We start from the raw sequence: 13,520 nt of genomic DNA, 5'->3' as shown, positions 1-13,520 counted from the left end.
TAAAGTAATACAGTACCTCTGGGTGTGTAAGAAGTAGTGCAGTACTCAATGACTACTGTAGCGTCTATATAGTTATACAGTAAAGTAATACCTCTGGGTGTGCAAGGAGCAGTGCAGTTCTCAATGACTACTGTAGTACAGTATGTAAAGTTATACAGGAAAGAAATACCTGTGAGTTTGTTAGGGGGCAGTGCAGTACTCAATGACTACATAGTGTCTACATTTACTGTAAACAGTAAAGTACTGTAATACCTCTGGGCGGTGTGCAAAGAGCAGTGCAGTACTCAATGACTACTGTAGTATGTAAAGTTCCTGAAAGAAATACCTGTGGGTGTGTTAGGGGGTAGTGCAGTAATCAATGACTAACTTACTGTAGTGTCTACAGTTATACAGTAAGGTACAGTAATTCCTCTGGGTGCGCAATGGAACAGTGCAGTACTGGATAGTAAGTACAGTTATACAGTAAATACCTCTGGGTGTGTTATGGGGCAGTGCAGTACTCAATGACTAATGTAGTGTCTACAGTTATAGGTAAAGTAACACCTCTGGGTGTGCAAAGAGCAGTGCAGTTCTCAATGACTACTGTAGTACAGTATGTAAAGTTATAGAAAGAAATACATGTACCTGTGGGTTTGTTAGGGGGTAGTGCAGTAGCCAATGACTACTTTAGTGTCTACTGTTATACAGTAAAGTCATACTTCTGTGTGTAAGTCCTGAGCAGTGCAATACTCAATGACTAAGACTGTAGTGTCTACAGTTATACTTAAGGTAATACTGTACAGGCTCTTGGTGTGTAAGGGGGCATTGCCGTACTCATAGACTACTGGAGTATACTGTACATATATACATGTACATTTCCAGTAGTCAATGGGTACAGCACTGCACCTGTAGACACCCATAAGTATTACTTTTACTGTGAGATCCACCTCTCAAAACTAAACAAAACCTTGACCTCTGATAACTTTGCGTATGAAGGTGGCACAGGGATCAACCATGGACAATTTGTATCAGTTTGGAGATTGAGTTTTTGACCCATCATTGACCTTTTTTTTTACCGTATTGCACCCCATCAGTGGGCAGTTTTTTGTCCATAAGAGACCTTGAATGATCTTGGATAGCATGACAGTTTTTATGAAAATGTTCCCTTTGATGTGCACTTCATCCTAAAATTGTTGTGAACTCCAATGTACACACACAATGTTATTGCTAAAAAGGTACCAAATCCAACCTTTGGCACCTCATAACTTACGAACCGGGTGTCCGATCGAAGCGGGAGTTAGTTTCTTCTTTAGAGCATGTATAGCTCTATCATATAGTTAAACATTGTCAAACTTGTTTTGTTTTTTTTGTCCTGGATATATCTCCTAAAATGAGCTATTTATTAAATAAAAATAAAACAAGAGCCCAAGGGCACTGTGGTTCCTTGCTTTGGGTATATGACAATACACATAATATTATCAAGCAAGATTGGGCTCAAATAGTCCAAGTAATTGTGGTCCTACATGTTCCCATAAAGTAACCAACACTATAGCCAACACTTTTGTGATCACAAAATGTGATCGGATTTTGGATCAAAAGGCACTTTTGAGATCTAAATATGGCGTCGAAAATGTAAGAAATATAAGAGACCTACAAGCGTGTCAACAGATATGATAACATTGGTGACCTCAGATGACATTACCTTTAAGTTTCAAAATGTTCCATCACCCCGTTCACAACTTGTCCCAAAATATCAACCATGTCAGACCTTGGCATTGAGATTTAATTGCATTAAATTAAAAAAAATTAACTTTGAACTTTTATACATAACTTCACACACAAATGTCACCCGAAGGTCAACCAATTGACATTTTTGATCGGTGAGACCTAAATAGAGCATGTAAAAATTCAAACATTTTTGCTTTGCTCATTTTCTCCCCCAAAAATACTAGTTTTTTAACATTAGCTGACCTTTGGTGACATTGGACCACATGACCGTTAAGTTTGAAAATATTCCCCTATACCATTTGCAACTTGTCCAAAAAAATAAACCTTGTCACACCTTGGCACTGGGAGTTATTGCATTAAATGTCTGAAAATTAACTTTGACCTCATATAACTTCGCACACGAAGGTCACATGGGGGTCAACCCATTGACATTTATGATCAGAAGGTACCTTTAACATCTGAAAATAGCATCGAAACTGTAAAAATCCACAAAACACGAAAAGGTCAGCAGAGGTCAAATTGAGGTCAAGGGTCACCCAGATGCGGGTCGACAATTGGATTACATTGAAGCAACTCCCAACCCTAACGGACAATTTGTTCTCAAGTTATCGCAAAAATACTAGTTTTTTATCATTAATTGACCTTTGGTGACCTCGGATCACATGACCCTTAAGTTTGAAAATATTCCCCTATACCATTTGCAACTTGTCTCAAAATATCAACTGTGTAACACCTTGGCACTGGGAGTTATTACACTAAATGTCTGAAAATTAACTTTGACCTCATATAACTTAACATACAAAGGTCACCTTGGGTCAACTTATTGACATTTTTGATTGATGAGACCTAAATTAGAGCATCAAACTATACAAATTCAAACATTTTTTCTTTGCCCATTTTCTGCCCCCAAAATACTAGTTTTTTAACATTAATTGACCTTTGGTGACCTCGGATCACATGACCGTTAAGTTTGAAAATATTCCCCTATACCATTTGCAACTTGTCCAAAAATATCAACCATGTCACACCTTGGAACTGGGAGTTGTTGCATTAAATGTCTGAAAATTAACTTTGACCTCGTATAACTTCGCACTCGAAGGTCACACGGGTGTCAACCAATTGACATTTTTGATCGGAAGGTACCTTTGATATCCAAATCTAGCATCAAAACCAAACATTTCCTTTTTTGCTCGTTTCCTCCCAAAATAAGCACATTTTTTCTAATGTGACCTTTGACCTTTTGACCTTGGTTTCAGATGTAGTTTAATCTCCTGATTCCAAAAAACAAAACGACAAGTCTGTACAACCATCCTAACTCCGACCGAAAAACTTTGACCCCATATAACTTCGCACATAAAGGTCACATGGGGTCAACCTATTGACATTTATGATCAGAAGACCTTTGACATCTAAAAATAGCATCAAAACTGTAAAAATCCCCAAAAACACGAAAAGGTCACCAGAGGTCAAATTGAGGTCAAGGGTCACCCAGATGCAGGTCGACAATTGGATAGCATTGAAGCAACTCCCAACCCTAACGGACATTTCGTTCTCAAGTTATCGCAAAAATACTAGTTTTTTATCATTAATTGACCTTTGGTGACCTCGGATCACATGACCGTTAAGTTTGAAAATGCTCCCCTAACCAGTTCACAACTTGTCCCAAAATATCAATCTTGTCACACATTGGCACTGGGAGTTATTGCAGTTTTAATATTTTCGGTTTTTGGACCATAACTGACCTTTGGTGACCTTTGTGGGCACCAGAAACAATAGGGCACACCTTCTCCATATGGCGGATCTATAGTCCAAGTTTGGCCGCAATCCAACATTCCCTTATTGAGATAGAGCGTACCCAAGCAAGTGTCACAGACACACACACACACATACACGCACACATACATACATACACACACACACACGCCAACCTGACTGCATAGGTTCCTTTTGCTAAAGCAAGGAACCAAAAAAGACTTAATTGTATCTGTTAACTTTGCACCTGAAGGTCGCACAGGGGTCAACCCATGGACAATTTTGATCGAAAGACCATTTATGATCTGGATGGCCACAAGAAATTCAAATAACTAAAGAAGCTTATACAGGTCACCAGAGGTCAACCTAAGGTCAACGGTCACAAAGATGCGGGTCCACTATTAGATTACATTTAGCGTAACTCCCAACCTTGACGGACATTTTGTTCTCAAGTTATCACAAAAACACCTATTTTTGACCCCTAATTGACCTTTGTTGACCTTGGATCACACCACTGTTAAGTTGAAAAATGATCCCCTACGTTATTTACAAGTATACAGGTATACTGTATATTACAAGTTCCAAAATAACAATCATGTCTGACCCTGTCAATGGGAGTTATTGCTTGTTTATTGTTTTGGTTTTTGGCCCCTAACTGACCTTTGGTGACCTTTACAGGCACCGAGAACAATAGGGCACACCTTTTCACTATAGCGGATCTAGTTGACTACATAGACCCCTTTTGCTTAAGCAAGGAACCAAAAATTGTTTAAGTCCTTCATGTTGCTTAAATAACATGCTAAAATACATTCTAATGTACAGTATGCTGAATTACATAGATGCTCATGAATGCTAACATACATGCTAAGTTGCTAACAAACATGTATGCTAACAAACAGACTGACAGCCTGACGTAAACGCTACCAGCTTTTAACATGCTAACATACAGGCTAACAAACAGGCTAACATACTTACTATCATACACACTAACATACATGTATGCTATCATACATGCTAACATGTATGTTTGCTAACATGTATGTTTGCTAACATACACTGCTAACATACTTACTATCATACATGCTAACATAGCCTTCAAGCTAACATATGTATACATGCTAACATGTATGCTAACTTACATGTATGCTAAAAACAGGCTAACATACAGCCTGACATACACGCTATCATAGTGCTTATAACATGCTAACATATACGCTAGCATACACACTAACAAACAGGCTAACAAACAGGCTAACATACAGGCTAACAAGCAGGCTTACATACACTGCTAACATACTTGCTATCATACATAGTTAACATACATGTATGCTATCATGCATGCTGACATACATGCTTTCATACATGCTAACAAACAAACTACTGTAACATACATGTATGCTATATGCTAACATACATGTTAACATACATGCTAGCATACGTGCTAACATACAGTACAAGTACATATACTGTACATGTATGGTATCATACTGCTTACATAGCCTTCAAGCTAACATATGTACAGTATGCTAGTTCATTCATGACAATAAACATGATGATACATGCTATCATGTACTGTATGCTAACATGCTAATATAGGAGACAGGACTGCTACTGTAACAGATGTATTACAAATAGTACAGGTATCGCAGCTCAATTAGCCTACTGTAGTGCAAGTCAATGGGAGCAATTAATTGACCAAACCTTTATGCAAAGTTGTGTGATTTTTTGCAATTTGGCCGAAATCCAGAATGTTAATGGCTTCAATGCTTAGCATATAGTGTACAGCAATTGATATTTCAGGAATGATGTTCTGTGATATCACGCTTCAGTGATTTATGTTGTCTAAAATGAGTATTTGGGTCAAAATTTAGACTTTAAGGCCTGAGATTGCTGAGATGGACTCTGTTGGGGTCCTATTAATGTTACAAAGTGAGACTATATAATTTACTCACTTTAAGCTAGGTCCTATATATATATGAGTGTGTGACACTAGTTTCACGAAGCTTGCTAAGCAACAGTAATCAATGTACATGACATTTTGTTGTGAGGATAGCTGAGTAAATTTGGAATAAGTTTATTCAAAATACATGAAATGTGGTTGTCCCAGCCTGGCTTCCTGCCTCAGGACCTAGATGGTAGCAATGATAAGCTCAGTAGCAACAATAATATTACACTTGATTCTTGAATTCTCATGCTGGCATGATTAGCGTTTTATAGTTGCCAGTTTGCTAATGCTATAAACAGATGCTTAGATAGTGTTGCCCTGGCCTAGCATTTTGACCACTGATTGTGTTAGACACATAGACACATTAGACACATGGGCGGAGTGTATAGCCTAGTGGTTAACGCCGGCGTCTCCCAGTCATGAGATCCCCGGTTCGATTCCCCGCCGACAGCAATGTGTGTCGTCTGGCAAGGGTGTTGTTCAATAACAACTTCCCGACATGGACGTTAAATGGATGTGTGCCGAGAGATTGGCTACGGTCAGCTTGCGAGTCTATAAGCCTCCATGGCTTCTTTCGCGAGTTCCTGCTTGCGGGAAGATCACTATACATACATACATACATAATCATAGGGCTGTACTGTAATGCATCAGGGGACTGCACATAGTTTACTTGAACTACCATTAAATTGCTGAAGTTAACGAACATGTGATAGGCTTACAGTACATGTATTGCTGCTTCTCAAGTGCACTTGGTGTTCAGAATTTTACAGAACATTGACTGCCAAATTCATTACAGAGTAATACAGTACAGTACGCTACACTGTACAACTACTGTACTGGGATTCGTGGGAAGTACTAAGGTGGCCAAAAAAGGGTAAATAATTGATTTCGTACATTGTAGGCTATATGCAAAATATGCACTCACCCAGCTTGGTTCCTGCCACTACCCCACTACACTTTAAGATAGGAATGCATGCTAATTATCTCAAAATATTAATTGTTCTGTGCCAATATGCAAGACCAATTGAGCAGAATTTGACTACAAAATGTCTGACGTGTCAAGTTCTTTCATACCCCTAAATTACAGTAACACATTCGTTGATAAGCTAGAACTGAAGTGTAGGCCTCAGTACATACATTCATTGACTTTGGATGCTGTTTACTACTGTATGCTCTGAGCCTCTAAGCTCAGACAGGTCAGGGCCCAGAGAGTAGCACTGTACAGTATGTATGTGGTAATGGTATTGTAATTCGTATGTGGTACAGTACTTGGGTAATTTTGGCTTTTTTTAGGAGTAAGATTTCCAAATGCCCAAAACATGTGCAAAACTGAGGGGAGGATGTTAAATGCTTAGAAAACCACAATTTAATCAGCATATATAACTAAAATGGAATAAAACTCATCAAATATTTAACTCTTCTTTGCTGCAAACAGTTTAGGTTGCCTGCTGTATCTTGCTACAGTAGTACAGGTAATATTTGAAGGTGCGTGAATAACGAAGGTGCGTTTGTAGCGACTCTGTATTTACTACCTTTTCATTTCTTTTGTAATATACTCGAGCGCCCTCTTATTATCGGAGGAACTCTACGATCTATCGTCGTGAACGGACCTAAATTTCTCGCGAGTTGTTCGCTCATTAATTTATCTGTTTACATTGGATTTTTCTCCCTCGGAACATTATATTTCTACGTCGGAAATAACGATCTCTCGAATGGAGTGAACATTATATTATTTATCAGTGCACTGCGCGGGGAATTCGTTAACATAATTCATCGGACCTGATGTAGTTTATTTTACCATTTTATCCATATCATTTTACGTATTATAATTCGCCCCGTACGGTGTCCAGCGGCCGGACTCATTGCTATCTCCCTTGTATTATACGGGAACGGACGATGGTGCGACAGGTGATGATACTCAGCGCAGCCAACTCAATAAAGAGGTGAGTGAAGGTCACGTTTGTTTATCCGTATACCCCCTTCTATCTCGCCAAAGTGGTGACCCCTGACGTGATCAAGTCAGGCAGCGCTAGTTTCGGAACACTGTATACCATTGTTTTAGAGACTCTTGAGTCTGAATTCTGAAATATGATTATATAGCTGGATTCTCAGGAATCTGAATTCTACGCAGTGGCTTGAACAAATATTCTTTTGGGTATTATGATAGTAATGACTTAATATACCCATAGTGTGATGGTACCGTGCAATGATATACCTATAGTGTAGGGGTTCAACTGCCTCCATGTTAAAGCTCTAATCGTCGAGTAAATTGACTGGCCTATGTAATATACTATAATATCGATAGTTTAGCTTGATTTGGGATTAGTTTTTAGTTTGCCTGCCAACGCTAGTGGTTGTTTTTGGTAGCGGGCGTAGCCTCATTGCGAGCGATGTCAACGAACGACGAAACACCCGCCCAGACACCCACCCCCCTGGCAGCAGTCAGCCTGAAACTACCGCCCTACTGGCCGAACGACCCCCATATTTGGTTTGCCCAAGTGGAAGCCCAATTTACAACGAGAGGGGTCAAAGACGAAAAAACCAAATATGCTTATGTCATCGCTTCGTTGCAACCCGAGGTAGCGCAAGAGGTGCGCGATATACTCCTGGAACCCCCACCAGCCGATCCATACAAATCGCTCAAGAAGGAGCTCATCAAACGCACAACTGCGTCCGAGCAGAAGCGGCTCCATCAGTTGTTGACGGCCGAAGAGTTAGGCGACAAGAAGCCATCCCAACTGCTCCGCCGAATGAAGCAGCTGCTTGCTTCCAACACCGTCGACGGCAACATTTTGAAGCAACTTTTCGTACAGAGACTGCCGACAAATGTGCAACTTGTCCTTGCCACAACCAGCGACAAAACCAACATCGAGGAATTGGCAACTCTCGCGGACAAAATTATGGAAGTGGTAATCCCGCAACCGATTGCAACAGTGGCGGCGGTGCAAAACACAACAGCGCCAGCTCTGAGCGACGGAATCGCTCAACTTCAACGACAAATCGACGTACTGACGAAGCAGGTGGCGTCGCTGACCAAACAACAACGTGACCAAAGTCGTGGTCGTTCGAAGTCGCGCCCCAAGTCTAATAACAACCGCAAGTCCCGTGACAGTACACCAACTGGAGGTATTTGCTGGTACCACCTTTGGTGACGATGCCAATCACTGCCGACCGCCGTGCACCCATAAAGGAGCTACTAAAGCGGAAAACTCCACGGCCAGCGACTAGTAGCGACGGGTCTTGCTGGCCGAGGGGAAAGTCACCTGTTTTATGTCACCGACAGAGACAACGGCACACGCTTCCTCATTGACACTGGGGCCGAGGTAAGTGTCCTACCCGCAACGGCAAATGACCGACGACACACACCGGCTACACACGAGCTACTCGCGGTCAACGACACGCCAATCAAGACTTACGGCATGAGATCTCTAACGCTGAATCTGGGGCTGAGACGGACCTACCGTTGGGTTTTTATCGTCGCCGACACCACGAGAGCCATACTCGGCATGGATTTCTTACGGAAATATCAGCTCCTGGTCGATGTTTGCCTCTACAAACTGATCGACAAGACCACGAATCTCAGTGTCCATGGGAAAAGCAGCAACCATGCCCCTTCCCACATCATGTTTGCCTCACCGAAGTCCGACGAACGCTTTAAAACGCTACTGGCTGAATTCCCTGACCTCATTCGACAATCTTTCACCGAATCACCTGTTAAACACAACGTCAGACATCACATTAAGACCAATGGTCCACCAGTGGTGGCGCGTGCTCGTCGACTGGCACCCGACAAATTGAAGATTGCACGTCAGGAATTTGACCACATGCTCCAACTCGGAATCATCCGTCAATCTGATTCCAACTGGGCTTCACCTCTTCACATGGTCCCGAAGAAATCGGGAGACTGGAGGCCATGTGGAGACTACAGAGGACTCAACAACGTCACTGTACCGGACCAATACCCCATTCCGCACATTCACGATTTTTCGTCTTCTTTGAATGGCGCGAAGATTTTCTCGAAAATCGATCTGGTCCGAGCCTATCACCAAATACCAGTAGAGCCGTCCGACGTGGGCAAAACAGCGATAACAACACCATTTGGCCTTTTCGAATTCATCCGGATGCCATTTGGCCTACGCAACGCGGCGCAGACATTCCAACGTTTCATCGACGAGGTCACGCGAGGACTTCCGTTTTGCTACGCTTACATCGACGATCTTCTCATCGCCAGTGCATCGGTTGAAGAGCATAAACACCATCTTCGGCAACTTTTCACCAAACTCAACGAGTACGGAGTTGTCATCAATCCCGACAAATGCACCTTTGGCGTAAGTGCGCTCAATTTTCTTGGCCACCGTGTCGACGCCGACGGAATCCGACCACTCCAGGAAAAGGTAGCAGCAGTCCAGGATTTCCCCCGTCCATCAACGCTTCGGAAGCTACGGGAATATCTCGGACTGGTAAATTTCTACCGGCGGTTCCTACCTCGATGTTCGGAATTGTTGTTGCCGCTAACCAACTTGCTGGCTGGTAAGAAGAAGAAATCAGCGCCAATCATCTGGACTGACGAAGCGACGGAAGCTTTCAAGGCTAGTAAGACTGCTCTTGCTAACGCCACACTGTTGACACACCCTGACCCAAATAAGCCCATCTGCATTATGGTCGACGCCTCAGATGGAGCAATCGGTGGGGTCTTACAACAATACCACGACGATCAGTGGCAACCGATCTCCTTCTACTCCAAGAAGCTGAGCCCCACTGAAACTCGGTACAGTGCTTTTGGACGTGAACTCCTGGCCGCGTACCAAACCATACGGAATTTCCGCCACAACCTGGAAGGAAGGACGTTTTTCGTACTGACCGACCACAAACCCTTAACCTTCGCACTCAAGGCAAGTTCCGATCGTTACTCGCCGAGAGAAATAAGGCAACTAGATTACGTGTCGCAGTTCACCAACGACATACGCCATGTTAAAGGAGTCGACAACGTAGTTGCGGACGCTCTCTCCAGAGTCCATGTCAACGCCTTAAACCAACCGCGTTCTGACACGCCCATCGACTTCGCAGAAATCGCCAAGCAGCAAGAGCACGATGACGACATCATCGCCTTACGTGAGTCACCATCGCTCAAGCTTCGTGACGTGCCTCTCCCGACCAAGGATGGCACCATACTGTGTGACATGTCGACTGGTAATGCACGACCATTCGTACCTGCTAAGTTCCGCCGGGCAGTTTTCGACGCACTTCACTCGATGTCCCATCCAGGTATTCGTGCAACACAACGCCTGATCAGGGAACGGTTCGTCTGGCCGAGCATCAACAAAGACGTCCGTCAGTGGGCTAAGGCATGTTTGCGATGTCAACAAGCTAAGGTTCATAGACACACTGTCACACCTCTCGGTACTTTCGCCACACCCGACGCACGATTCGACCACATCCATATCGATATTGTTGGACCGTTACCGCCTTCAAATGGTTACCGATACCTGCTAACCATTGTTGATCGCTTCACGAGATGGCCAGAAGCAATTTGCATTCCTGACATCACCGCCGAGACAGTCGCGAAAGCATTTGTCACGAGGTGGATCGCCATGTTTGGGACTCCGTCGACAATCACGACCGATAGAGGCGCACAGTTCGAGTCCGCCCTGTTCAAGCAGTTGACGCTACTGTTGGGAAGTAAACGTATCCGTACGACAGCTTACCACCCTGCAGCCAATGGTCTCGTGGAACGCTTCCATCGACACCTCAAGTCCTCACTCAAGGCACGTAACAACATCCAGTGGACAGAAACCCTACCCATGATCCTTCTCAGCATCCGAACAACGCTGAAAGAAGATATCGGATGTAGTGCAGCTGAGCTAGTTTTTGGTACCACACTACGACTACCCTGTCAGTTGGTCACCGCCAGTTCAGACGAATCGTCACTCGACCCCTTTGAATATGCCGACCGTCTCAAGAGATCTATGGCTAAACTAGTTCCAACGCAGACTAGAACGAATACCCGCCCGTCACAACAGACCAAGGCCTTGTCAACATGCACTCACGTATGGATACGCGACGACACCGTGAAGCGTCCTTTACAACCTCCATACCGTGGCCCACATCGAGTCATCAAGAGGACTGACAAGTACTTTGTACTGGACATGAACGGCAAACACGATGCTGTATCGATCGACCGATTGAAAGTGGCGTATATGTTGGAGGAGCCTGACGACACCCCAGCAAACCATAATTACTCCACAACGACAGCAAAACCAGTGCCGAAACGATCGACGACACCGACACCGACCTCGGCAGCCACGACTCAATCGCATGAGGCTGCGCCCAACCCCAGAGCAATAACGCGTTCTGGTAGGCACGTTCATTGGCCAGCGCGTTATGGTTGAGAATCCCGTGTAAATATATGGGTATTTTATATTTGTTTGACATTTTGTCTCGTGCTTTATCGATCACTTTTGGATGATTTGTGATCTGCGAGGGGGCTGATGTAGCGACTCTGTATTTACTACCTTTTCATTTCTTTTGTAATATACTCGAGCGCCCTCTTATTATCGGAGGAACTCTACGATCTATCGTCGTGAACGGACCTAAATTTCTCGCGAGTTGTTCGCTCATTAATTTATCTGTTTACATTGGATTTTTCTCCCTCGGAACATTATATTTCTACGTCGGAAATAACGATCTCTCGAATGGAGTGAACATTATATTATTTATCAGTGCACTGCGCGGGGAATTCGTTAACATAATTCATCGGACCTGATGTAGTTTATTTTACCATTTTATCCATATCATTTTACGTATTATAATTCGCCCCGTACGGTGTCCAGCGGCCGGACTCATTGCTATCTCCCTTGTATTATACGGGAACGGACGATGGTGCGACAGGTGATGATACTCAGCGCAGCCAACTCAATAAAGAGGTGAGTGAAGGTCACGTTTGTTTATCCGTATACCCCCTTCTATCTCGCCAAACGTTAACTGTGAAGCCTTTGCTATACACAGTTACGGTTCTGATAGTTGAATTAATTCAATATGGTGGTTTACAATATTTCAACACTATCATGAAATTTTGTAGGGCAACCATACAGTATTAACATCGTTCTGAAGAATATGGTCGACACACATACTGTAGCTTCCGTTTAGTATTACTAGGCCTAGTACTTAGGCTAGGCCTACAGGCTACACTAGTTCTTGTACTAGTACATATAAGACATGAATATAATAGTCAAGTTGTTCAAGTAGTCCTAGATATCAATTAATAAATAAAATTATAAACACTTAGGCTAGGCCTACCTGTGTTAAACTTAGTTACCAACTCGAATTATCAAGATGTAAGTACCAGTGTTTTGAAGCAAATATGTAGAGAAACCGAACGCGGAAAGATCCTGTTGTACCAGCGCGTAAAATAATGGCTGCATACAGTACGAACCATCGTTTTGCAAGCACCTATGGCGTACCTTGAGGCTTGAACAAACATATATTAATGTGTGTGAGCCACTGATCTACACTAGTGTAGTTAGTGTAGATCAGTGGTGTGAGCGAACGGAAGGTAAACTTCATGTAAAAACATGGTTAGGCCACTGATCTACAGTGCCACAGTGTAGATCAGTGGGTTAGGCGGTTCATAACTTCAACATCAAACGTTAAGGTCAATCGTAATGCACGCCGTTTGCACCACATTTATGATTTATGTTACAGTTGCTGAATATGTTGCCTTCGCGAAAACTCCCGTCGTCTAATTTCATTCCGTTCTTCAATTTCATTCCGTTGTCCAAGTTCATTCGGTTATCCAAATTCATTTCGTCGCGAGGTATTCCGTCGCGGAGAAATCCCGTTCGTTATGCGAGAAGTGACCCGTGATGGTGGGCCCTGTCCCACTTCTATCAATCAATTTCTCAATAAAGTGTATATCTGGCAAAAAGAACGTGAATAACAAGCCCACGTAAGCCTACCAAGTATCCATGATACCGTACCATAACAATATGAAGACGTCCCCGCCACCGCCCCTCTCAGTTCCTATGCCTCTTTATAGCTAAATATGTTCGGGACAAACCATACTAGCTACATCTAGGCTACATCTTTATCGGTACTATACAATAGACTGGTGTCCATC

General features: G+C 43.1%; 1 protein-coding gene across 1 annotated transcript; it reads left to right on the top strand.

The window, feature by feature from the left end:
• Positions 1-6,912: 6,912 nt before the first annotated feature.
• Positions 6,913-8,556, top strand: LOC139970182 (uncharacterized). The gene has a single exon (XM_071975821.1). The coding sequence runs from the start codon at positions 7,795-7,797 to the stop codon at positions 8,554-8,556; it is 762 nt and encodes a 253-aa protein (XP_071831922.1). The 5' UTR covers positions 6,913-7,794.
• The last annotated feature ends 4,964 nt before the right edge of the window (positions 8,557-13,520 follow it).

This window comes from Apostichopus japonicus, chromosome 7, assembly GCF_037975245.1.
Source record: "Apostichopus japonicus isolate 1M-3 chromosome 7, ASM3797524v1, whole genome shotgun sequence".
Lineage (NCBI taxonomy): Eukaryota > Metazoa > Echinodermata > Holothuroidea > Aspidochirotida > Stichopodidae > Apostichopus > Apostichopus japonicus.
The sequence above is the reverse complement of the archived record's forward strand: the minus strand, read 5'-3'. Positions and strand labels throughout refer to the sequence as shown.